At 52.4% G+C, this 26,488-nt stretch overlaps 1 protein-coding gene across 1 annotated transcript in view; it reads left to right on the top strand.

Annotated features, from left to right (window-relative positions):
- Positions 1–26,488, top strand: part of LOC111817993 (transmembrane protein 132B-like) — a 220,008-nt gene that overhangs the window by 142,109 nt on the left and 51,411 nt on the right. Inside the window, exons 3-4 of the mRNA XM_023720664.1 lie at positions 1,563–1,709; positions 3,104–3,296. Coding sequence (XP_023576432.1) covers positions 1,563–1,709; positions 3,104–3,296 — 340 coding nt within the window. The remainder of the gene's footprint in view (positions 1–1,562; positions 1,710–3,103; positions 3,297–26,488) is intronic.

The following is a 26,488-nucleotide window of genomic DNA, read 5'->3' as shown; positions in this document are numbered from 1 at the left end:
GGGGAGGGGCGGAGGAGGGGCAGGGGCACCCACAGGGAGGAGCCGAGAGAGCAGAATGGTTTTCTATTTTTTTGTTGGGATTTGTGTCCCCTTCACCCCCCACTCCCAAGCCTTGGGTGTCGGCCCAGTCTCTACCTTCCTGGGCTCACCATAGTGCTTTGATTCCCATCCAGCTCTTATGCCTCGCTTGCCCCTGGAGGAGTCATTTCCTGTCCTCTTTCTTTTACTTGCTTGAGATAAATTCATGCAGTATAAAGTTAAAAATTTCAAGGCCAGCAGTGTGGCACGCTTCGCGTCTCAGCGAGCGCCCCCACCCTCTGTGTCGTTCAGGAATGCCCTCAGTGCTCGCCAAAAGCCCAGCACCACTCGGCTAAGCAGTCGCTTCCCAATCCCCAAGCAGCTCCTACTCTACTCTATCATCTGTGGATTTATCTTGTGCATATTCTGTATCAATGGGCTCCCTCAATATGTGGCCTTTTAGTCCATGCGGAGTGATGCTTTTGAGGTGGACCATTACACATTGTATCTTCACTGCATCCCTTTTGATGCCTGAGTAATATTCCACTGTAGGAGTGACCACCTTTTATCTTTTGACTTAACAGTTGACAGGCGTTGGGTTCATGGCCACCATTTGATATTGCAAAGAACACTTACACATTTGTTTCAGTCGCTGGCTTTAATTCTTTGGAGCATAAACCTAGGGGTGGAATTTCCAGGTCACACTGGAATTCTAGGTTTGAATTCTGAGAAATTGGTGGTCGCACCATGTCCGGTTCAGAGTGCTCAAGGCCCCGCTTGCCTTTGCCATCTGTCTCTGGCTGTAGCCATGGCAGCCGCCGCGAGGGGGCCGCTCACCATGCTGTTCACGCTCCTTTCCTAATGATGTGGGCGACGTGTGTCTGTTGGTCACTTGTTTATGCCTGTTTTCAAAGGCTGGGTCATTTGTCTCCCTGCTGGTGAGCTGTAGGCGCTACGTGGATCCCGGACTCAGGGACAGGCGCTCGGGACCTATCCCGTACCCACAGCTGCCTTCCCCTGCCTGGAGCCCCGGCTGCCATCTGTCCTCCTGCCTCAGTGCTCTGTCTCGGGAGGAGCACAGAGCCTCGCTGCTCTGCCCCTGGGGTCTCCAGCTGCCTGGAGGCAGAAGCCGAGTGGCCTCGGGTCCCCGGTAGCATCCGGCTGCTCAGGGCTTCGCAGCCCCAGCCTCCTCCGACCTCCCTGGCATGGCCAGCCCTTGGGCTTCCCAGATTCTCCTGGCCCAAAGTCCCCAGCCAGGTCGGGTAGCTCCTGCACTGGCCGCACCCCTGGGGCGGAAGCGGGAGGAGCCAAAGCCCCGCTGACTGAGCAGGACGCTGATGTGCGCATGGCCAGCTGCGCTCCTGCTTTCAGGCCTCTGTGAAAATCCAGGGATGTGGTTTTTACAGGCAGCCAGTGCCAGCCACACCGCCCAGAGGAGAGGGTGGAGTTCAGAATGCTCTCCCCAGCGACCTGCTGTGGCTCCTAGTGACACCGCTGCACACCAGAATGATGCTCTGATCCGTGTTATCTCGCTCTTCCCCCAGCATCAAGGCGGCTGCCGGTGTGACGATAACGGCCGTGAGAGTCAGCAAGGAGGACCAGTGGGCAGTGCAGGAGGAGATTGAGGACAGCGACACACAGATGACAGCCGCCCTGGCCTGCGTGGGCCACCACCCCGACACCCAGAGCAGGTGAGTGAGGCCCTGGGCTCCCCGGCGGGCCGATGTGCTTCCGGAGCCCCAGGGGGCACCATGCATGTGTGACATGAGCCCGCCACTGCGTGAGACTTTTGTCCTTTACTGCCTTTGTACACGAGCACCTAATTAGGTCGGTGGTTTTAAAAATGGCTTCTGTTTGCGTTCGTGGCAGGGCAGCTCGATAAGCATACTTCAGCTCAGCGGCATTATTATTAGCGCTGCTGTTTGCAGGGTGGGGTTGGAGGATGAAGTGAGAGCCCGGGGGGAAGACGCGCCCGTGTGACCACTCGGGGTGGCTGACCACGGTCCCGGGATCTGAAGCTGGAGGAACCTGCGTGGCTGGGTGGGGGCCCGTCTCCGCTTGCTGAGGCCAGCAGTGGGTGCGTGGCTCACGGGACGCAGAGAGTCGAGGCTGGTGGCTGGCTGCCGAGGGAGCCGGTGGGTCGGATGCGCAGGGCCCGTTGCGCACCCCATGCACCCCTTCTGTGCCCGCCCTCTCTCCACCCATCACACACTCATCCCTTGGCCGGCTGAGGCCTGACGCTCAGCTTGACACGCGAGCCCCTGGGGGATCTGACCCTGTTGCCCTGCCGCACGTGGCCTGTCATCTCCTTTCGCCCAGGGAAGCAAACCTTTTCAACGGTCTCCACGGAAGTCGTCCCTTCTGAAGGGAAGGCGTGTGCTCCACACCTTCGCCCGCGGCTCAGGGTGGTCTTGGGAAGTGCACGCCTGGGACTGATTTGAGCTGTGAGCCAGAGACAGCGAAGGTAGAGGAAGGGGGCAGCCGGTGAGCCAGCGATGTCGCTGCGACCCTCTGAGTGGTGTCGGCCGGGGGCGGGCGGAAGTCTGTGTTGGCGGAGTCCCTGTGTCTTCCTGTCGCTGGGAGGAGGCTTCCCTTGCGTGCTGCTATATCAGGGCCTTTTCTGATCGCTGCCATCAGCCTGTGTCGGGCACTCACCTGTCATGGGACACTGTACCCAGCACCCACGGCTCAAGGCAGGAGAGGGGTCTTTTGGCTCAGGGTTCAGTCCATGGTTGGCTGGCTCCAGGCAGAGACAGCATGGTGGAAGGGCCTGGTGGAGGACAGCTTCTCACGTCATGGTGGCCAGGAAGCAGTGATAGAAGGGAGGAGCCAGGAGGGAAACAACGCTTCCAGGCCCCGCCCCAAAGGCCCCGCCCCTCGAAAGGCCCCACCCCCAAAGGCCCCGCCCCTCGAAAGGCCCCGCCCCCTCGAAGGCCCCGCCCCTCGAAAGGGCCCCGCCCCCTCGAAGGCCCCGCCCCTCGAAGGCCCCGCCCCTCGAAGGCCCCGCCTTCGGACAGCGCATTCAGCTATAAACCCACCACCAGTGGATTAACCCTGGTGCCTCCAAGCTCCAGCCTCCTCCCAGGTGCCGTCCTCTGGACCTGAGGCCCCTGGGGCCCAGTTCTGCCTTCATGGAGCGCCTCGTGCAAGGCGGAGGAATGCAGGCGGACGAGCCAGAGGTGTTGGGCCCGCTGCCCCAGTATCTCCCAGGCGCTGTCGTCCACTTCTGCTCTGGGCTGGCTTTCCAGGGTCGGGATGGAGGGCGGCGCCCCAGCATGGTCTGCGGAGCGGTTATTCCAGGGCGAAGCTGCTCTTCCCAGAAGGCGCAGCACAAGCCCCGGGCTCCGTGGTCACCGACTCTGCTTAGTGCAGCTTGGACCTTGTGCCGGCCTGGGCTAGCCACTGTCAGCAGCCTTCCAGGGCCGGGTGGAGATCAGTGGAGGGCTCTCCCGGGTCCACGGGTGCCGACGGGGACGAGTGAGAAGCGGGGTGTACTGACCACCTCGGAGTCGCGGCCTGGCGCTGAGCAGAAGCGGGTGGCATCTCCTGGCCCTGCACCCCAGACTTGGGCGGGCGTGGTGCTGTCTGCGGTCTGAAGGGCAAATTAATTCTGTTGAAGTATTGGACTAGGTGGTAATGTTTTAAGGTGAAAGAGCCATATACGCTCGCACAAGCAGTCATCCCTTTGGTTTTGTGGAAATAATTTTTTTTTTTTTTTTCATTTTCTGTAGAAGAGATTTTTTTAAATGGCTACATGAGAAAAAAAAAATCAGGTAGTTACATAAGCAAAGTTACATAATTCCGAGACAGCCCGACCTCTGTTCCCCTCTCTCTCTTCCTCCCCCTTCACATTTAGAGCTTGACCTCTCTCGGGCTATGACAAGGGCTGGGAGTGTTTCCCTGGCATGACAATTTATGCTTATCCAATATCCCTCTAAAATCCATTCCATAATCTAAATAAGTAATTGCTTCTTTTTATACTTTTTGTTGCATTGTGATATCAAATGAGGTGTGAAATACAGGCTCATGGACTGGGTTTGTCGCTAACAAAGTGAATATATGAATATATCCCTCACAAAACATCCGCAGAAAGCTGTAATCTCTGAATTGTGACAACCTGGAGTGGAATGGAGCTTTTAATAGAATGTAATGTACGAACCGCCTGAAATTCTGTGATAAGAACTCAGAACGTGTCGGGTGGAAAGGCCCAGCGTGCGCGGCTGGGAGGGCCGAAAAGTCTCAATCTAAAATATTTTAATGAAGACTCCTTGTGAGGAAACGTGAGCAGTTGTGACACAAGCCGCCAGATAAGGGCAGCCTTGCCAGACCTGGGGAGAAGAAGCGCTGAGGGAAAAGAAGCAAATGTGAAAGTGTTCTGGACAGATGACAGGGACTCCGGAGTGACCGGAAGTGGGCGGATGGGCCGGGGCATGGAGACCACGTGCCGGGGTGGGGGGACGATAGGCAGCAGGGGGCTGGCCCGGGTGACTGCTGTCCATTGGGCCCCAAGCTTCAGAGACCAAGCTGTCCCTCTGTGTGGTCAGAAACCAGGATACAGAGCTGCTTCCCCAGAGATGTGCTCGGGCAGCAGAGAGCTGTGCGGTCCACTGGGGGCAACGATAGAAAACCCAGAGCCTGAAAGGGATTTCTTCCTCAGAACAGGCCCGCCCAACTTGGTCTAGCCAGATGCGGCCTGTGAGGTATGACCACATTTAAAAACCTGGAGATAGTCTTTTGGGAATTTTTCTGTGTCAACTCGAATTTGGAAAACATAACTGCGTTGGTCAGAGCTTTTCATGACTATAACACATGCTTGAGGCCATCAGGTTATAAAGAAAAAAGGTTTAAGTTGACTCACGGTCTTGCAGGTGCCAGTAAGTTGGCCCTGTTCCCGCAGGCCTGCACTGGGGTAGTGCATCCCAGCAGGGGTGTGTGGTGGAGCAAAAGCCTGCTCACCCCATGCCTGGGATCAAAGAGAAATAGGAAGTGGCCAGGGTCCCACAATCCTTTTTGAGGACACGCCCCAATGACCTCATACCCTCTGCCAGGTCCCGCCTGTTAAAGGTTCCACCACCACCCAATGGAACCAAACGGGGCCTGGAGGACAGCTCAGCCCCTGGCTGTAGGTCTGACCTACACTGAGCATTAAGCAAAAGCAGTACTAGTGGAGGAAGCCGCTAACTCTTTCTCTGTGCCTAAGGAATCGCATACAAGTTTAAAAATAAAGCAGAGGAGGCTGGACGTCCAGTGACCAGAGAAGCTGCTCTGACTGTAGGAGGCAGAAGTTGTTTATTCTCTTTCCCTCAGGTTATGCTAGTTCCTTGCATTTTGGCCAAGAAAGAGGACACACGTTTTAGTTTTTTCCTCAGGACACCTGCGTGATTCTGTTGTGCATTCCTTGTTGTACTTCAAAAATTTATTGAAAAATCACATCATGCTTTCTGGGCCCAAATTTATTGTGAGCCACTCAGGAGAATACTGTGTGAGATTCAGAACCACTAGGACCCTGTGAGTTTGGTAACTGTTGCTGTTCCCATTGAACAGATGAGTAAACAGAGGCATGGTCAGTCGACCTCCTGTCTTCGTTTCTCACTGCTGAGGCACAAACCTGACTCCCACAACTTAAAGGACGAGAAGGCAGGCTGGATGATGGAAGGGGCTGGGCGGAGGAGCGTGGCTTGCCTCCTGGGAAGCAGAGAGCAAAGTGTGGACTTGGAGGAGATGCACACTGTTCAGGACACGGTCCAAGGACCACCTCACAGCAGGCCAGCTGCACCGCTGGTCCCCACAAGCTGGTCACCTCTCCAATGCAAGGACTTCAGGGGCCACTCTAGGCCAAAGTCATGACCCCTCCAGGGTCTCGGAGCCAGGGTGTGTCCGAGCAATGTGACCTCAGGCTCTGTGCAGGGATGGTGACCTGGGCTGCAGAGGCACGCCAGGGTGTCCTTTCAGGCCTGCCCACAGCACCTTCCTGCCCTGCCCTGTCAGCACCCTGGCCCCAGGCAACCTGGACATGCAGCAGTGCCCCAGCGCCCTTGTGTCGCGGTGCCAGCGGGCTGTGTAGCCTGTGGGCACTGGGCTGGCACAGATCAAACATGGCTGCTCCATGATGTGCCCATGCTCTAATCTCCTGGACTTGGAGTGTGACCTCCTCGGGCAAGAGAGTCCTCGGGTGGTGGTTGCGCTAAGGACCCTGGGATAGGAGGGCTGTCCTGGGGTATTCAGGTGGCCTTGCACCCCGTAACCAGTGTCCTTCTAACAGAGAGACATCCAGAAGTAGGATACACAGAGGGGACTTGGAGACAGAGGTGGAGGTGCCAGGGAAGCAGCTGCAGAGACCAGGGGACACTGGCATCACCATGAGCTGGAGGAGGGCATGCGTTGTCACCTGGAGGACTTGGAGGGCATGGCCCTGCAGCCTCCTGGACCCCACCCTCTGGCTCCCAGAACCGTGAGGGGGTAAACATGCGTGGGTGTGAGCTATCCAGGTCCGGCCTGTTGGTAGCATGGCCTCCGGAGCCCAACACATGGGCAAAGGGACCCTCGTGGGGCAAGCACAGGGAGGAAGCTGCTCAGTCACGGGTGCAGAGCAGGCCTGGCCTCCGGGGGTGCTCAGTGGGGCCCCTTGCAGCCAAGCTCCCTGTGCAGCCAGGGCTGGGGGTGGCTGGGCCCCAAGTAAATCAACAAACGATGTTCAACACCAGAAGCGTCTAAAGGCCGTTCACGGTTTTCGGGTTTGAGAGGAATGGATTGAGAAGCACCGCAGGTCTTGGGCTGACAACGGCGCGGGCGTAGGAGCACACGGGGCCCTCGGAGCAGAAGCCCCCAGCGAGGCTGCAGGCCAGGCATTAGGGTCGGAGAGGCCTCCCACCCAGGCGAACCTGCGAAGGCGCGTCCTGGTTTGTTGGAATTCCCGCTGGCGGTGGCAACAGAGCCCTCCTCAGGGAGAGAGAGAGGATTCCTACCATGGTTTCCCAAAGCATCAGGTTTCAGGGGAAAAAAGAGAGATTTTTTTAACCCCCCACTTCCTATTTCTAACCAGTGGGAAGCTCTGACTGCAGTGTGAGCTGCTTGCAGCACAAGGTCTTGTGCTTTAGAAGTAGACAATTCAGCAAATACAGCCAAGCAACCCGGGGTGCGCCCACGCCACCCCACGCCTCTGACTCCAAGGCAACCACGGGTAGGCTCTTAGTGTATCCGTGTCAATATATTCACACATAGGTGCAGAAATATGTTGGTTTGGGGTAAGTATCCCACCCACTTGTTTAGCTTCAAAGGCTCTGTTTTATGTAGCAGAGCAGAACAGATTATACGTCAAAGGCAGGTGGGTGCAAGTAACGCTGGCCAAGGCTTAGCCCTTCGGTAGGGCTGGAGTGGCCTCGCTGAGTTCCCGCTCTGAACTCTGTGGCTGCAGCAGACCAAGCCCTGATCGTTGCCAGTGCTGTGCACGGCCCAGGTCTTTTGTGAGGTGGAAAGAGAGAGGACGGCATCCCTCAGCGTCCTTCAACATCCCTCAGCTTCTCGCGTGCCTTGTGGTACCAGGGATCGAACTCAGGACCTTGCGCTTGCTAGGCTGGCGCTTATGATGCTGAGCTGTCTCCCCTGCCCTGGATCCCACATTCTGTTTCTACGGTAGGATTTTACTTTTCCAGTTTGCTTTTGTGGCAGACACCAAAGCAATTATCGAGTCCTTTTTCCCAGTGCCCGCCAGTGCAGTGGTGCCCGGGCAAGACCCTGCCTTGGGCTGCGGTGGGTGGCTGGAGAAATGAATCCAGGAATCTTGCGAAGTCCACGCGAGCGGGGACAAGCCAGCACCCGTCCTCGCATGCGGCAATTGCTTGCCAGATGCCATGGCCTGTCCATGAAATCCTCTTGGTTTTATTTCATCCTGTCACCATTCTGACGTCATGGCGTCGTGTCACAATGCCACAATCGTCTATGTCATGCACCAAATCTGTCTCTGAAGTCACTAGACTTCCTTCAGTTCCAGTTCAAGGATTTGAGCAAAGCGGCTCTACAGTGGCTACCTGTCCCCTCCCCCACAACTTCCTTCTGTCAGCTTTGGAGAAAAGCGCTTGGACTTGAAAGCCTCCGCTTAACTCAGTGGCCACCCGTGGGCCTCAGAGCCTGCACTGCACCTTTAAGCCGGGATCGAAGGTGAGGCCCCGGCATCCGGTCCCGTTGAGGATCGCTGTGTCTCTGGGAAGGACCTTTTGGTTTCATCCTGTTCTGCGGTTCTCAGCTCCACTTTAATTTCCTGTACCAACTGCCGTTGGTCTGCAGCCCAGGAGCGTAGGGCTCGTGCGTCCTTCATCCCGAGTCGCTGTCGTTCAGCACTGTGCCTGGCGTGTGGCAGGCAGTGAGGAGAAATCAGCGCCTGAGTGAACCCTGCGGGACGCTCTGGTTTCCTTTGCTGGAGATCCCTTGGGGTTCTGCAGAGTGGCTGCGCAGCTAGGGCTGGGCAGCGGTGGGGTGGGGCTTGAGCACGGCTGTGCCCAGGCAGGCTGCGAGGGGTCGGCTGGCCTAGTGGAGATCTGGAAGCGATGGCTGAGGCAGAGGCAGAGCGCAGGAAGGCCCTGCGGTAGGTTATTCTGGAGGAACCGGGGCTTGGGAGTCTGTCTGGAGCCTCAGGCCCCGGCTCTGGGCTTGAGGGGTCTGTGTAGAGGCGGGGGGCACAGGGAAGCAGGGCAGGTGTCCAGGCAGCAGGCCCAGAGCTGCAGAGGCAGGGTCGAGCTGTACGTGCTTGGAACACTTCGGATTCCATTCTGGGTGGAGTGCCTGGCTGCTGAGGGCTTGGAGGGTGGTGGGAGCCACCTTCCATTTTCTTTATATTTTTTAAAAATTTTATACTTAAAACAGTTTTGCTTAGCTTAGTTATTATTATTATTATTATTATTATTATTATTATTATTGATGAACTGATTGAACCCGGGGCCTTAACACTGAACAACATGTCAGCCCTTTTTGTTTTTGATGTTGACTCAGGATCTTATCTGCTGAGTTACCCAGGCTGGGCTTGCATTTGCCATCTTCCTGCCTCAACCTCCCAGCTTGCTGCCACACCCGGCTTCACCTCATGGCTTGAAGTGACCCGCTGCTCTTGGTGGAGGGTGGACCTGGGAACACAGGTGGAGCTCTGGGAGCCAGTGGGGTGCCTGGGTCCTCCAGGACCTTAACTGAAATGGAACAGGCCTTTGTCCCTGTTGCCTTGGTAACGGGAAAGCCTTCATGCAAACGATGGTGGGATTTCAGAAGCCGAATGTAAGTGGAACATGCAGCAGAACAGGCAGCGAGGTAAATGACTGGCCTGATGCCACTGCGGTGGGAGGACAGCACCAAGAGGGACAGGGAGGGCGCGGGACTTGGGAGGAGTCCGGCGGGCTGAGGGAACTGCATGGAGCTACGCCCTGGAGTTGCCCTGGCTCCGTGAGTGGCTCAGGGCAGACCGGTCAGGTCTTTGTGTGTCTTTGTCTACCTTTCCCCAGGACCACAAACCAGGGCTTCTGGGGTGGTGGCTTTGGGGTGACAGCAGCTTCTGTGCCCCAGCTGTGCAGAGAGGATCACAGTAGGCAGAGGAGGGAGTCCGTGACCAGCCAGCGGGACAGTGGCTTGAGACGTGTGACCTTGGAGGCCCTTAGATGGCAGATGTCAAGGTCATGGATTCAGGCTTGGAGCCTGACACCTGGGGATCCTGGGGGCCCTGGGGCTTGGGATCCTTTCCTGATCACTCTGGTGGCTCTATTGTGGTGGCTGCTTCCTGGTTGCTGGCCTCGGCCATGCCCAGCGTGGAGTGCACTGTGTGTCTCGGCGCTCTGTCCGCTGCTGCCTGAGACGGGTGTGGTGGGAAGAGCTTCACGCAGACTGCTTGGGGAATGGTTTTGTGAACCCTGCAAGTCTCCATGCCAGCGGCTGGGGTGGCTGTAGGCCGGGTGACCCTGCAATCCTGGCATCTGTAGGCTGTTGTAGTGGGTGCAAGATGACCACTGTAATCAAGGAGGAGTGGGAGAAGCGGGCCTGGAGAAAGCTTCCCTTTGCACCAAAGAGGGCTGCCTTGACTGTTGGAAACGTGGTCTAGGTGGGTCGTGGTGGTCAATGAGTCTTACCTTGCCTTGCTTGGGCTCAGGGACACTTCCGTGTTCCACTTGGGATGCATTGCCTTGGTTATTTAATGAGCTGTTCATTGCAGGTGCACTCTAACAGCCTTTGGCTCTGGCCACTCACTGGTGGCCTGTCCCCCATGGGCAGGCTGGGGGGGATTTCCTGGCCCCTACTTGGTGTTTGCTGCTGCGAGGTGCACATGCCGAGGCCTTGGCCTTGCTCCGATGGATCTGCCCATCCTAAGACTCGTGCCCTCCGTGTGCGCGCTTGGTCAGTACAAATGGCCGGGAACCAGGAGAACAAACACTTCCGAGTGACAAGCCAGCTCAGCGCACGTGTTGGGAGATGTCTGCTAGAGCGGAGACACTTGCCACCTCAGTACAGCAGCAGGGTCTCCCGAGAGTCCTGTTGGTCAGTCACAAAGCTGGTCTCCTGGCTCACTTCTGTGCAACATGTTTGATTTTTAAGTTTTTGGAATTGCAAATTTACATGGTCAAATTTGCATTTAGACCTGACCCTGAAAAGTCACTTTTTTCATTGGTTGTGGGGCTTGAGAACTGTTGCTGGCCTCCGCCATCGCGTACAGGTGCTGTGGGGCAGCGCTGGGAACGCATAGGACGATGCAGTGAGCTCGCGTGCCGCAGCAGGCTGTCTGGGCCATTGAGAGCGCTAAAGGGGTTGCCGCCACTGCTGTAGGAGGAGGACCCCATCTTGAACTTCATTTTTTTTCTTTTTTTGTGGAACCAGGGATTGAACTCAGGCCCTTGCGCTTGCCAGGGAAGTGCTTATTCTACTGAGCCATCTCCCTGGCCAAAATGTGGTGACTTTTTTTTTTTTTCTCTTCCCGATCTTGAACTTCAAACAGCTTTATTTCTCGAGTGACCTTTCCGTCTTCCCGATTTCCAGTGCTCGGGGCTCACCTGGGATTTCCGAGTCAGCAGCCTCAGCCCAGGGCCCTCCCTCCCCAAGCGAGGCTGGACGACAGTATCTGTCTTCTGCCCATGCTGCAGCCGGCTTTTCTTTAAAGTTCATGAGGTAATCTGGGTAATTATCTCCTTTTCCTTTCTTCTGTGTCCCTGTGCTTCTGGAGGAGCATCTCCAGGCTGAATACCAAGTATGTGATATCAGCGGGTGTCCCATTGCTCATGCGACGGACCGCCACAGACTTAGTGGCTTTGAACGGCACCAATTTATTCTTCCAGGGTTCTGGAAGTCAGAGGCCCAAATCAGTTGCATCCAGCCCAAGCAGGCCATGTGGCTCAGGGAGGCGAGTGTAGCATCCGTTTCCTTGTCTCTTCCGGCCCCTGGAGGTGGCCCCGGGGCACGCTGACCTCTGTCTTCAGGGCATGACTCCTCCTGTGTCCTCTGGGAAGGACGGCTGTGACTCCATCACGCTCGCCAGCAAATCTGGGGGGCCACTTCCTCCTGAAGTCTTTAGCTGATGTCCCTCAGCCAAGTCTGTCTTTCTGCATAAGGTGACGTGGTCGCGGGTTCTGGGCCAGGGACGTGAACATCTGGAGGGCGGCCCCTCTGCCCCTCTGCATGGCATTTGCCACCTGCAGCGCCAAGATCCGTGATTCTCGGAACTGCAGGCCACAGCCCGGCCCAAAGTTGCTGCCTAGAGCCACACGAAAGGGACAGCCATTCGTGTTGACTGTGCTCCTTTGATACCATGAGTTAGTGCTGTTAGTGACATCGCTGTACAAGGTTTTGTTTCAACACTGGCTTTGCATTCTGGGATAGATCTGCCTGGTTGCACATGAAGTCTATGTTGACCTGGCTGTGTGGCCCTGAGCTGTCGCAGAGCTGTCCCAGCGTCACCCTCCCATCAGGAGCGTCGGCAAGCTCCGATTCCTCCGTGTCCTTGGGTGGGTGAGTGTGGTCTGTGTATGAAATGGAACGGAGCCTTAGCACAGGCTGCCATGTGGAAGAGGCTTAGAAGTATGACATAGGGTGAGGGAGACTGACACACAGGACCCAGAGCACGCGATCCCACCGATAAGGGATACCTGCGGGGACAGAAAGCAGGTCAGCTGCTGCCAGAGGAAGGGGGTTGGGGCGTGACTGCCCATGGACACCATTCCCTTTTGGGGTGGTGAAAGCATTGAGGTCTGAGGGTGGGGTGCTGGTTGCCTGACCCTGAATTCCCTTATGGCCATGGAGCTATCTGCTTGACTGCCGGTAAAGAGGTAAATGTGGTGTTCTGCGTAGTTCACGACAATACAAACACCACCAAAGAGGAGGGACTCCACTGATTGAAAGCCACCCTGAAGTCTCTTCTCTCCCAAAATGTTTTGGGCCTGCCTACAGGATACTGATTAATCTTCCATGGGGTCATCCCAGAAATGAAACATATTCTTCAGGATTCAAACTATTCCTAGAGCTCATGTTTCTGTGTTACTTCACAAGGGAGGACCCTGACCACTTTGTGTGTGTGTGTGTGTGTGTGTGTGTGTGTGTGTGTGTGTAACTGGAGCAGTTCCGGTTCTGTTGGGTTTCTTTTCTTCTAAATGGATCTGGTGGTTTTCTTTGCTTTTCTTCTTAAAGCTCATGAGCTCTTTATTTCATGCATGTTTAAACATGCAGACTCTATTGTAATGCATGCCCGTCTCTGCGTAGCTCTAGCACTGTGTACTATCTTCCTAGATTTGCTGCAGAGCTAAAACATAAAGGTGCACCCAGAACCCTTCCTCTGCATTCTCTTCCCTCTCTGCTTAGAGCTAACCATGATCCTGAATTATATGTTTATTGCTTGATGAATATTTATGTAATTTTACCGTGTAAGTACCTTTCCATAGACAGTGCATTTGGCATGTTTTCAAACTTTATATAAATAGATGGTACTGGAAGAATCATTTTATGAGTTTTCTCTTTTGCTCAATGCAACATTTGTCAAATTAACCTCTGTTGCTTCTCCTTGCGCTCATTCTCTGTCCCTCTGTGGTACAGTATCGCCTAATGCAGGCTCCCAGCGCTGAACTCATTGGTCCATCGTGGATAAAGGATGCTGTTTAAAATTTCTGCTCTTGTAGATTTCAGTGCCCATTTTCTCTATCCATGGAGTCGTACTTACTTGTGTTATAGTCTCCAGTGGGTGGTGAGTTTTAAGATGAGGGCTGGAACTCATGAATGAATGGGGCATGGAAGTGTAAAGAGAGAAACTGAGGAGTTAGCCCAGAATTGAAAATACCCATGGTACGGCAATCGCAGGCCGAATGTACCCGGCCGTCCGGGGCGCACAGGAAAAGAAGTATTATGGTACGAAGCGTCAGTGTCTTTCCATTGCATGAGCTTTCTGACTGTCATGCCAAACACTTCTTCCGGGGAGGTGGGAGTGGTGCAGTGAGATGCCAGAGCTGTGTCGCACGTCGGGAACAGAGAACGGCTTGCCTGTTCCCTGGGTGTGCGTCATCCTCAGCTTTCTGTCTCTCGCCAAAGCGCCCTCCAAAGTCATCGGAGCTGTGGCAAGCTGTATCTGAGGTTAAAAGATTTGCAGGTGTGAGAGGGCACTTAGTCACTTTCTTCTCATGGAGACATAGTACGTGGCTCTGGCTCTTTAAGGCAGGAGAGGTTTATTTGGGTGAGGTTTTCAGTTCATTACTGGCTTCCTTCTGTAGACAGGAAGGGCAGAAGAAAGGATGTGCACAGGAGAATGGCTCATGTCATGGCAACCGGAAGCAGAGAGAGAGGAGGGGGGGAGATGAGCCCTTCCTGGCCACCCCGCAGGCCACACCTCTTCCAACTAGGCCCCGCCTCTTCCAACCAGGCCCCGCCTCTTCCAGCCAGGCCACACCTCCTAGCCGCCAGTCAGCCTCAAGTCCCCATAATCAAGTCACCTTCTGAAGCCCCATTTAGGCACACCTCAGCCCCAGTGGGCATATCTCCATATGCACTGTGACCAGGCTTTCTCCAGAAGGCAGACCTCGTGTGTGCCTTTCTGTGAGCCCCTGTCCTTGCAGCTTGATTTTACGGATTTTCCGTTGCTTGGTTGGAGGAACGCGTGCCACTTATTTCTCGGCTGTCAAAAAACAGAATTAAGTTATTCCTCTGCGTGAAAGAATGACTCAAGTGGGGGTAATGGATGCAAAAGGCCGTGGCTAGGTGCTGGCTGAGAATCTGATGGATTGGCTGTTGATTGGATCCTGCCCTAAAGGGGGAGAAAGTGATACTTAATCACTTTCAAAAAATAAAACGAGGATGAATTTGATGCATCTCGATGCTGAGAAACGCATTGCAGGCCAGTGCTGTTCTCCGCCAGTGATCGACCGGCATCCACCCTCCCCTGGGTCGAAGAGCTCTGAAGCAAGGGTACGCTGGCTTTCGAGAGCAGCCGTGTCCCCTGAGCTTGGTGAGCCCACGGCCCCAGGCCGCTTAGCCTTGGCTCTGTCATGGCAGATGGGTGGCAGCCCTGGATCCTGCTCTCCTTGTCCTTTCACTTTGGACCCAGTTAAATATTTGTGATTGGACTCTTCTGGAGCGACTGGAGGTGCAGGACCTTGGCGCTGGCTCTGGCTGCTGTAGGAGAAGAGGGCTAAGTGGCGCCTGGCTGTCCTCCGAGGGCTTTGGGAAGTAGAAGCAGGAGGACCTCAGGCTTAGCAACTCACTGAGACCACATCTCAAAGTGCAAACTGCAATAAAATGGCCTAGGGTGTGAAGGGCCTGGGTTCGGTCCCCAGGAGGGATAAATAACAAAGGAACATCCAGGCTTAGGAATGTGTGGGAGGTTTTCATTACTGTGACACAGCAGAGATGGTAGTCTGTAGTCAGCTGGCTCTGTGGGTTTGAGGCCTGTGGGGAGGAGAGAGAGCTGGCCTCCGGCTTATGGGGCTCCTCCTGCCTCCTGGGGCTGCAGGCATGTGCCACACACACAGAGCTTGCTTCCTTTCTGTACTGGGGATTGAACCTAGGCCTTGCTCTGAGCTACATCCCCAGCCCTTTTAATTTTATTTATTTATTTTTATTTTCAGATGGTTTGGCTAATCCACTAAGTTGCTTTTCTTCTTCTTCTTCTTTCTTTTTTTTTTCTTTTTTCTTTTTTTTTTTTTTTTTGGTGGAACCAGGGATTGAACTCAGGCCCTTGTGCTTGCCAGGGAAGTGCTTATTCTCCTGAGCCATCTCCCTGGCCCCGCTTTTCTTCTTAAAACTCAGGAGCTATCTATTTGCGACATATTTAAAAATACGAACTTGGGCTCCAAGTTGCATCCCTCCTGTCTCAGCCTCCTGGAGTGCTGCGATTGCAGGTGTGTGTCACGGTCCCCCGATGAAAAGGTTTTCTTCATTTCCCTACATGTTAGTCATGTGACCTACAACAAGTCAGTTCAACTCCTGTTGCCTTAACCTTCCTCAACTTTGAAAGGCGGAGACTGTATTTAGCAGGTAGGGTCTTTCTAGGTTTTGCGATCTGTGTAAAGTGCCCTGAGCATCACTGGCCCGGGCTCAGTGCTGCAGGGTAGGGATGCCTTGGTGTCGCTGGTATCCATGGTGTCTAGTACCCTGGTATCCTGGTGTCGCTGGCATGCTCTGCATCTTCAGAAGGCAGGGTCGACCAGGGGAGAGGCGGGTTCCTAGACAGGTGCAGAGGCCTCTTTCTCTGCAGGGCTGACTATCTCTAAGATTGATGTGCTTAAAAAAAGTTTTCTGTGTTGAAGGAAAACAAGGTGAGATGCTATCTGGAGAAGCCTGAGGGCCTCTGTGGTCAACACGCAGAGAAAGAGTAGGAGGATCCCAAGGAGTCCAGCTGAGGGCTTGGATGGCCGTGGAGTTTTTTTCTACACCAAGTCCCTCAGGCCTGCTACTTCAGGGCCTGAGGGTGCAGCCTGCGTGGGTCCCTCTACTGCTGGAGCAGCCAGGGGACCTGGAAAGGGACTGGCTCAGCCTGGGACTGGAACTGGGGTGGCAGGGCTTGGCGGGCCCTTCCTCTGTGCGACCCTGTAGACCCTGTCCTAAAATACAAAACAAAACAAAACAAAACCCAGAAATATGCCATTAGGCAAACAAACGACATTGGATCCTTCAAGATAATTTCAAATCATAGTCTTTTTCCTTTTCCTTTCCACTTTCACCTGTTTCCAAGTCAGCACTGAACAAAGCAAGTTTGTGGTCAGGGGCTCGGGTCATTATTTATTGAAGAGCGAAAATATAGGTGGTTTTAAGGTGTTCCAGGGGGAAAGCTGCTGAGCCATCTCCTGCCTGTGCACTGCTACTCCGCAAAAACAGGGAACCACGATGTTGATGGAGAAGCAGCCGAGCCCAGTCTCCTGTCTGCCCGTGCGCAGGGGACCCTGGGTTTGAGAATTGCCTGAAGGATTGGGATTTCCTGGGGGGGGGCAGGTACAGGAGTCAGCTAAAATGACCCCCTTTGCAGATGGAACAGGGCTCAAGCCTGGTGTGCACTGGCTGTGTGACCCCAGGGGACTCAGCTCTGTGCCCTAGTTTCTCACTGGTGACACCCAAAGGCAGGTGGTAGCGGCTCAGACCTTTGTACCAGGATCCATGGGCTAATCGGTCTGAAGTGTTTGGTGGCCTTTGGCAAACAGCCTCCTGAAGAAGGTGAAAGAAGACTGTGTTCAGGATGTGGAGTGTTAGGGTTTGTGTCCAGTTGTCCCCTCAAAACCTCCTGCAGTCATGGGATGGCCTTCTAGAGTTTGTGATTAACTCATGATCCACTGGGATTATGGGTGATCCAAGGCTGGGATTATGGGTCTGAGTACTGCTGGGATTATGGGTGTGAATACTATACGCAGTCTGAGGGGGATTAGCCTGAATGTAACATAAGAGAGACAGACATCCTCTCTGTAGCTACTGTTGCTGCTGCTCCTCCGTTTTGGTCTCTTGCTCTTTGTCGCCACCATGAAAGGTTTCTCTCTGCCATATGTCGCTCTGCCTTGGAGCCAGCTGAGTATGGACTGAAACCTCCAGTAACTGTGAGCTAAATAAACCTTTCCTTCCTTCATTTGTGTGTTGGGAATTTGTCCCAGCAACGAGAGAAGAGTGAGTGAGACAGAATTTGGTACTGAGAGTAGAGTCATTGCTGTAACTGAACTTGCCCATGTGGATTACGAGTTTTGGGGAGTGGTTTATGGGAAGAGTTAGGAAAGGTTTGAAGAGGTTGCCTACTAGTGAAGAGCTGGAACGCCTTTGGCTCCTCTGTATGGGAGATTCTGGTCAGAGCTCAGAAGACCAGAAGGCTGACAGAAAGCCTGCCTGCGAAGACCGGGCTGGGGAGGTTTCTGCAGGGAAGAAGGACTGCATTGCTTGTTGGACCCCAGACGATGTCTGTTTGGGCTTGGCAGAATCTTTGTCTGCATTTTGCTCATGTCCAGAGACTTAGCCTGAGACTGAGATTAAACATGGCTGACTGATTAATCTTTCAAAGGAAATTTCAAAGCAGCCAAATATTGAGGGAGTGGCCTGGTTGTTGTCGGGGGCTTTTTGCCAGATATATGTTGAGAATCAAGAGCAAGGAGCCCAGCAGGATGACTTAAAATGTCATGAGTTTGGCCAGAAAGGAAGCTCCAATACAGCTGTGGACTGCAAAGACAGAGCTGAGAGGGTCTCCACTGCCGGGAAGGAACAAGAGAATCCAAGGGGTGGCCTGCGGAGTCACTGAAGGCTGAAGCTCTCCGCCCACCCTTTGCAATTGCTCAGAATTATAAGGGAGAGGGGCTTTGCCTTGAGGGGAAAGCCTTAGAGCCCCACATTCCGGAATGGCGGCAGTGGCCATACCGCTTCCAGAATGGTGCTGGACAGAGAATTCATCGGAATCAGGGTCAGAGCGCTCAGCAATCCAGGCGCTTGACCTCTACAGCCAAGAGGGAAAGAAGCCTGGCTGCCGCTCCAGCTGGCAGCAGCCCTTGGCGGCATCCACGTGGCACTGATTTTAGGTGCATCCAGAGTGCAGGAGTTCTGAGGTTCAGAAGGCTTCCATCTCGATTTCAGAAGAAGGCCTGGGAGGCCAGGCGGTGTGCCCCTGGGAGGGCAGTGTGTGAAGCTGTGAGTGAGAAGCCTAGTCAGTGGAAACCTCAGAAGTTTCCACTGAAAAAGCCAGGGATGTGGCTCCTCTAAGGGAACTGTAAGAAGGGAGCAAAGCCGGCCTAAGAGAGACGCCATGGAGCTACCGCCAAGAGTGCCCCAGGGGGCGGGGCCACCTGGAGCTCCCAACTGGCCGCAGATTGCTTCAGATGTTCCACTTGTAGCTATAGGACTTAATGTCTGCCCCGCTGGATTTCGGACTCGTGTTGGTCCCAGGGCTTTGTATTCCCCTGTTGTGTGTACCTTTTGGAATGGTAATGTTGCTCTTGTGTCTTTGAATGTTGGACGTGTTTACATTTTCTTTTGTACAGGGGCTCACAGCTGAGAGTTTGCCTTGGATTTTAGAGAAGACTTGGAACTTGGACTTTCGAGCAATGCTGAAACTGTAGGACTTTGGCAACTCTTAGAGATGGACTAAAATGTCTTTTGCACACAGGGCTGTGCATGAGACTTTGGGAGTCCAGGGGTGGAATGTTAAGGCTTGTGTCTAGTTGTCCCCCCAAAGCCTCCTGCAGTCATGGGGTGGACTTCCAGAGTTTGGGATTAACTCATGATCCACTGGGATTATGGGTGATCCAAGGTAGGGATTATGGGTCTGAGTACTGCTGGGATTATGAGTGTGGGTGTTACACCCAGCCTGAGGGGGATTAACCTGAATGTAACATAGAGACAGACTTCCTTTCTGTTGCCTTTGTTGCTGCTGCTCCTCCGTTTTGCTCTCTTGCTCTTTGCCACCACTGTGAAAGGTTTCCCTCTGCCATGTGCTGCTCTGCCTTGGAGCCAGCTGAGTATGGACTGAAACCTCCAGTGACTGTGAGCTAAATAAACCTTTCCTTCCTTCATTTTGGGTGTCGGGTATTTGTCCCAGCAACGAGAGAAGAGTAACTGAGACACGTAGCAAGGGTCTGAGACTGCAGTTGGTTGGTCAGGTGTTAGATCCCATCTGTCCCACTGTGGTGTTGAGTTTTGGATACATGGCCATGCCTGTCATCTTGTGACATCTGCAGAGATTAGTTTTTGTCTTGGCAAATGCTGAGAGGGTGGGCTGAAGCAGACCTGGGGGTTATGTGGGGCATGAGTCCCCCAAAACAGTGGTCATCCAGATTTTCATGACTGTCGCCCTTCTCCAACATGTGGATCAGCACCTCAGTTCTCAGGGGATCTTTTCTGCCACCGGGGGCCTGCCTGAGAGCAAGGTGTCCCTGAACAGCCCGAGGTGCCTCATTAGCTTTCCTCTGGAAGGTGGTGGTGGAGTTCTGTGGGGCCCTGGCTGTCCCATGAAGATTGCCCCTTGTGGTTCAGGGGATACCACCTGTGTCAAAGTGTTGGGCAGCAGGACCACTGAACCCTCAGGTCTGTGAACTGGGCATTTGTAGGACTGTTCGTGACTGTGAATTCCACTTGGCACAGGGTGGGGTGGTGTGGCAAGGTTGTCCTCTTTGTTGCCTCCTGAAGTTGGGGTGCTGAAACAGCATCTTCTATTATTACCTACTGGTCCCCCTAAGACTCCTGTGCCAATTCTGGGGTCCCCTGGGGAGGACTGGCTGGACTCCCTGCTTTACACGGGGGATCTGGGAAATAGTTATTGCAGTGGGATTGCTTTTCAGTCTGTTCTTTTTCCCAGTTCCTTCTTAGGATGGAGAGCGAATCTATCTTAAATGCGAGTGGAAACATTGTAATTAAACATTTATAAGTGAGGTAGATTTATAGCTACGCTGGTGAGATTTTTCATTGTCAACAGATGCCACGGAAGCTAAAAGAACTCATGGAACTGTAAGAAAAATGTTTTTTGTTTTTTAAAAATCTGTTAACAATGGTAGACTTTATTCTATTTGTTTTCTCTGGTGCTTTGGTGACAGTGAGCTAGAAGGCAGCTGCACACCGTGAAATTGCCTTGCGCTGGGAAGGGCAGGCCTGATGGAAGGGAATTTTTTTCCCTGTGGTAATTTATTAAGGCTGCCTTCGCTGCCTTGGGAAGCGCAGTGTCTATTTGGGGTGCCTGTGGGTGAGGAGAGCTTCTTCCATTCACCATCAATCTTCTCTGTCCTCCTTTCTCTCGAGGATGGACTCTCCTGCATACAAAGACTTGGACTCTAACTGGGTAAAACGCTCCTAATTATTGGAAAGATTCCCCACGTTTTAAATTCATGCTCCCTGCTTTGCATGGAATTTTCGTACTCATTTTCCTCTGTGCAATTTAGAAATAACACGAGGTCCTTGTTGATAGATTTGGAAGAGAGAAGACATAAAGAACCTCTGTTACCATGTTTTCTTGTCGCACTCAGTACTTGCATCCTCTGTAGTTTTTACATTCTGCATTAGCAGTTTTCTCTGCTGCCCTTTCAGGGGCTTGCTGTCTACCACCTGCCTTTGCATACGCCAGTGCAAGCTTTTGCTTTTGCAAGCCTTTTGACCTCGCTTCCCTATTTCTTTACATAACTGACTTGCCACAGTGAGTCTGTGGCTAAATGTTTTGCTGTCCTAAATCGTACGTGGATCTGATTGTTCCTGGAGGCACCTTCCTGATGTGACGGTCCTCTGTGTTGTTTTTTTGGGGCTTTGTTTTGTACTTCGGAAAATCATTACAGAAAGTGCCGGTTAGTGCTGGTGAGGGTGGGTCTGATGTGTTCACGTGGCCATGCCCTCCGCAGCACTCTGAGGGGTGACCCGCAGCTTCTGCAGGCTGTTGTGAGGCGGGTGTGGGTGACTGTCGTGTCGCTGAGTCCAGAGGGCTCAAGGAGAGGAGCCTGTGGAAGCTGCGGGCCAGATGCAACCAAGCCATGGAAAAGCCTAGCGGCACATTGAGGATCTCCAGGAGGAAGACATTCCCTCCTGCACACCAGCCTGCTGCTTGCCCTGCGCGTTTAGGACTTGCCCTCCCCCAGCATCCTCCTAGCCTGTCTTCCTCACTGGTCTGTTTTCCACTTGCAGGAATCTTCAACCGGAGCTACGCAATAGCACGTGTGCAGCCACGCGTGGGGACTCCTGGCCTGAGTGCTGTGTCCTGTCAGGGAGCAGTGCCTGTAGGTTCTCCGAGGAGCATGGGCCCCACGGTGGATGGCACACTGGGCCGTGTTCCAGGGAGAAAGTAACACTGACGATCTTTGGGGGCGCTGAGGTAGCGAGGCCAGCATGGGAGTACGATGATTATGCAGCACACATGTGTTCTGAGTAAAGCAAAAGAAGCTGGAGAATAAATCTCCCCTGCTCCCCTCCGTGGAAAAGTTGGCTTCCATGAACCAGTTCTGGTGCCGTGAAGGCTGGGCATGGTTTCTTGGTTGGATCGTGGCTGGTGCCCATCCTGGCAGTGTCGTGGCTGTGTCTAGCTTTTTCTGCAGAGCCTCTTGTGGTCAGGAATGGGACTTTTTGAGGTGGCTGAATCTGGAGCGTGTTATTGATTCATGGTGCAATGCTAGGATCAAGGGTGTTGGGATTAAGGATTAGTGATTACTAAGCATGGCGCTGCCCCAATCCAGGTCGCCAGGCTACAGTAGAGAGGCAGAGAGAGGCTTGTCCTTTGGTTGCTTGCGCCTACCTCTGTGTTTCTCCTCTATAATTGCCATCTGCCACATACCCTGCCTTGGGGCCGGTTGATTATGGGCCGAAACCTCTACACACTGTCAGCTAAATAGACCTTTCCTCCTTTAACTTTGGGTGCTGCGTATGTTGTCCCAGAAACTAGGACAGTAACTAAGACAGGCAGGCAGAGAAGGGCCTGTGCCCCTCCCCTCACGTGGTTCGGGGCTCTCGTGGCAACAGTTTCGCTTACTCCCCCAAGTGGGAAGTGCCTTTGACTCTTCTGAATTGCCTTTCTTCACAATGGGACCAAAATCTTTCAGAACTGACCATTTACTTTTCCCCGTGGTCATTGCCCTTTCACGTCTGTGATGGTGCGGAGTAGCGGGGAAGGAGGTGGGCTGTCTCCCTCTGCGTCCTCCCTGCCACTGATGAGTGACTTTAGGCACAGACTCCTCCACTGCCTCACTCTCTTCGTAGGACAAATAGTACTAACAGCAGCAGCAAGACTGTTAGAGTACTAATAATTGCATTAGCGGTAGGAATAACACCTCCCTTTGCCGGTCACTAACCTGTTGGCACTCTGCTCCCAGCACCTGTTTTGGAATGAGCCTCTGTCCTTTGCAGTCGCGACATGTGGTGGGTTTGTTACTGGAGGACACTGGAGGGAAGGCCGCTTTCACGCCTGGCAGGCTCTCTTCTTCTTTTCCTGCCACCCTCGGCTGAGGCACTGCATGTGAAAGACCCTCAGCCTTAGCCTCCCGCCCCAGCTCGGACTCTTGGGTGTGCTCGGGATCTGGCCAGGCCTGGGGACCATCCTCACAGCACCTCCTGCCATGGACACCATGTGTGCCAGGCTGGGTGTTGGTCTCCTGCTGCTGCCTGGGCCCTGCCCCGGAACTGAGGCCCTGCTAGTCCCAGTGGAGATGCCTCACCCCACAGACCTGCCTCCCTGCTGTTTGCTGGTGGGATCCAGACCCTGACTCAGACCTGCTCATGCTGGCTGCAGTCCCCTGCCCCCGTGGTGCTGCTCCACACCTGCCTGGCTCTGGGGCCAGCTCGGGCAGAGCCTGCAGTGTACTCTGCAGTGCAGCAGCTCTACCTTTCCTGCTCAGCCGAGTCTGAGGCCGCGTGTTAGGAAAGTCACCCTGGCCTGGCCAAGCCGTTCATTTGTTGGGTACCTTGTGTCTGCCCCAGCTGCTCTGCGTCAGTCCTGCATACTCTCTGGTGTTCTCTTTCTAATTTTAATTTTTATTCTTTTGGTACACGGGGGCTCGATATGCAACTCGGACTCCCAGTGATCCTCTTGTCTCAGCCTCTCCAGTGCTGGGATTGCAGGTGTGCGCCGTCATGCCCAGTTTCAGGCCTGGCTCGTGTGTCTGGTGTTCCGGGGCTGTCTGGTACAGCATGTGGTACCGGGCATAGAACTAGGGTCCTTGTGCTGGCCAGGCAGGTGCTTAGACCTCCGAGCTATCTCCCCAGCCTTGTTACTCTCTTTTTACTTTGGTAATGTCTCCCCATTAAAGTTAGCAATTATTTGCTTTAAACATCTTTTGTTCAAATTACTAATTGGGCCTCAAATGATCCCCTGTCATGGTGCACACCCGCAGCACTGGTCTGAAAATAGTGTTTGATGAATGTTAGTTATTATGACCTTCGGCATCTTAATACTTTCTTATTGATACTTTTAGCTTTTCTATATTAAGCATGTGATTTTTAGACACTGGATGACACACAGAATGACTGGGTAGAGGACCCTATTAGTGTTCGCTGGGAAGTAACCAGACCACGCATAGCTTTCGAGTAAAAGAAACTTGGGTCTGAACCTGGGTCCTGCGATTTGCTAGTCCATGGGACATCCTTTAGCTTCTTCTAGCCTTGTATTTCTCATTCATAAAAAAGTGATAAAGTTCTAACTAAATTTTAGAGCTGCTGAGAAGATTAGAAGAGACAGATAATAAAGCAGCGAGGGCCGTTTTGTCCCAGTAGTAGACGTTTCATAAATACCATTTCTTTCCCCTCCTTAGTGGAGTTTTTTTTTTTTTTTTTTTTTTTTTTTTTTTTTTTTCATGATAAATGGGTTAGTGAAGTCCAGAGTTCGGCCTTCCCAGGAGCCTTTGGGGGCCACCGAGACAGCCATTATTCTCCGTGGTCTTTGAGGGAACGAGAATCAAAGCACAAACTCACAGGGCTGTTCAGCACAGCGGAGCTGGTTACCAACAAAGAAGGGACCGAGTGTCACATATGGAGTGATTCTGTTGTCCTAACCACAATAATTCTGTTGTCCATGTTCCACGGCTTCCTGGAAGATTAAACCTGGTGTCCCTTTGCAGTGGCCCTCTTTGTTTTGATTTGTGCATTTTGTGTTAGCATCTACCTTGACATTACTATTTTGTATCAATTTTCTTTCGGTAACTACTTATGTGGCATGTATTTTTCTCAAAATTTCACTTATTTGGCATAAATTATGTGGCATAAATTGAATAATTGGATATTTTGGTAGTCTGTTTGAGTTTTTGTTTTTGCCAGTCCATCAGTCTTTGCCTATTAGCTCTCGTATTTTGACCATTTACATTTAATGCAATCATTGACGTTTTAATTTGTGCCCTTACTACGTGTCTTAGCCTGATAGTTCCTGTATCATTTCTTGCTTTCTTTTGGGTTGAGGAAAGAGGGGAAAGAATGGAATAAGAGTCCTCAGCCTCACACTTGTGCATTCTTGCATGATGGGTTCAGTGGCTACTCTGCAGAATGCAATGCCACTCTTATTTGTCCACATCTACTATTACTGAATGGCATTTCCATATTTCCAGAGAATTCCTTATCATGTTTTGATTCCCTTTATTGGGCTTCTCAATTACGGGCTATTTTTCTCCTGTAGATGAATACTCTTTTTCTATAGACAAGTAGTATTATTTTATGTAGTTAATATTCCTACAGCCCACAAGCTTCTCATTTTCTTTTTCTTTTTTCTTTCACGCTTGTATTGTTTATCTGGGTTCCCTTTTTCTTCTGTTTCTTTAGCATTTTGCTTGGTGGTGTTTCATACAGGCAAACAGTATCAATTTTTGTTTACCTGAAAATGCCTCACTTCATTCGTATTCAGGGAGACCACTTCTCCTGTAATGGGACTCCAAGTTGGCAGCTATTTTCTTTCAACATTTGGAATATATCATATTGTCTTCGGGCTTGTATTGTTTCTGTTGAAGAGGTGTTGTCAGTCTAACTATTTTTACTTTCAAGGTAATTTTTGTTCAGTGGCTGTTTTTTAACGATAAAAAATAAAAATTTTTGTGGTATAATTTGGGTACAGTAAAACACCTCCATTCTGAGCGTACATCTTGACGAGTTTTGACAGATGCCTCCGCACCCGGCTAATCACTGCGCATCAGGAGACTGCCAGGGTGTCTGCTGGTTTCTGAGGCTCTGTCCCTGCCAGCCTTGTCCCCCGCGTTCCCAGGCAACCACGGATGCGCTCTTGTGTCTGTAGACTGGATCAGTCCTTTCTGGAGCTGAACACACGTGAAAAGCTGTGTCTGGCAGCTTCTGCTCAGCGTAATGCTTGGAGACTTCTGTCTGGCGCTCTGGGCGTCAGTGCCGGGCCCCGCAGCCCGGCCACAGCAGTCATGTTCCCCTGCACGGATAAGACCATTTACACACCGGCTCATGTTTCCAGTTGTGAGCGGCGCTGGGTGAAGGTTCTTTGGACGTTCGTGTGCAAGTATTTCTGTGCGTTTATGCTTGCATTTTACCTGAGTAGCTAGCCAGGAGTGGACTGTTGTTCAGTGTACATGGAACCTTCTGAGAACCAGCTAGATTGTTGTACAAAGCGACTGCATCACTTCTGCCTCCCGCTGCAGCCTCTGAGGGCTTTGTTTGCTCCTGATCCTTGTCAGCATTTGATTTTGTTGGTCTAATTTTACCCAATTCTGCTAAATATACAAAAGTAGCTCTTTGTGCTTTATTTACATACTAAATGTTTGGGGCCTTTTCCCTCTGATTATGTGGCATTCAGATATTTTCATTTGAAGGGAGAATAGGTATTTAAATATTTTGTTATTTTTTATTTATTTATTTATTTTTATATATTTAGTACAGGGTCTACAGGGTCTCATGACACAGATCGGACTCATAGTGATCCTCCTGTTTTCAGCCTCCCAAGCACGGGATTACAGGCCTGCGCCACCACACCCAGTCTCAATCGCTGTCTCAGCGCGCACCAGCGGAGGGGCTGGCACGGCACATTGGGGATTGAACCCAGGCTGTGCTCTGCCTAAGCAGGTGCTTTAGTCCGCGGAGCTGTGTGGCTGGCCCAAAATATTTTGTCCAGTAAAAATCAGATTTGTTATTTTCTAATTATTAAGTTTTAAGAGTTGCTTTTATATGTTGGAATGCCAGTCATTTATTAAACGTATGTTTTACAATCATGTCCCCCTAATGTGTGGCTTTCTTTTGTATTGTTTTAGCACCTGTAAGAGCAGAGTTTTTTGTTTGGACAAAGTTCGGTTTATCAGTCTTTAATTTTGTGGTCTATAATCTTGTTTCTTAATCTTTTTTTTTGTCTTTTCAAGAGAAGTTCTCACTAATGAATTCATGCTGGCCTTAAACTCACTTTGTAGCCTAGGCCAGCCTCAAACTTGCACTGATTCTCCTGCCTCAGCCTCCCAGGTGATGAGATTACAGGAGCGAGCCAGCATGCCCAGCTTTTGTGTCTTAATTGTGACCCTGTCTTAGATCACAAAGATTTTGTGCTGTTTCTTTGTAGGTGTGTTACGGTTTCACTGCTGATGTTTAGATGCATCATTTATTATAGTTTATTTTGTAC

This window comes from Octodon degus, unplaced genomic scaffold (assembly GCF_000260255.1).
Source record: "Octodon degus isolate 3935 unplaced genomic scaffold, OctDeg1.0 scaffold00076, whole genome shotgun sequence".
Classification (NCBI taxonomy): Eukaryota; Metazoa; Chordata; class Mammalia; order Rodentia; family Octodontidae; genus Octodon; species Octodon degus.
Note: the sequence above shows the minus strand (reverse complement) of the source record. Positions and strands in the feature narration are given on the sequence as shown.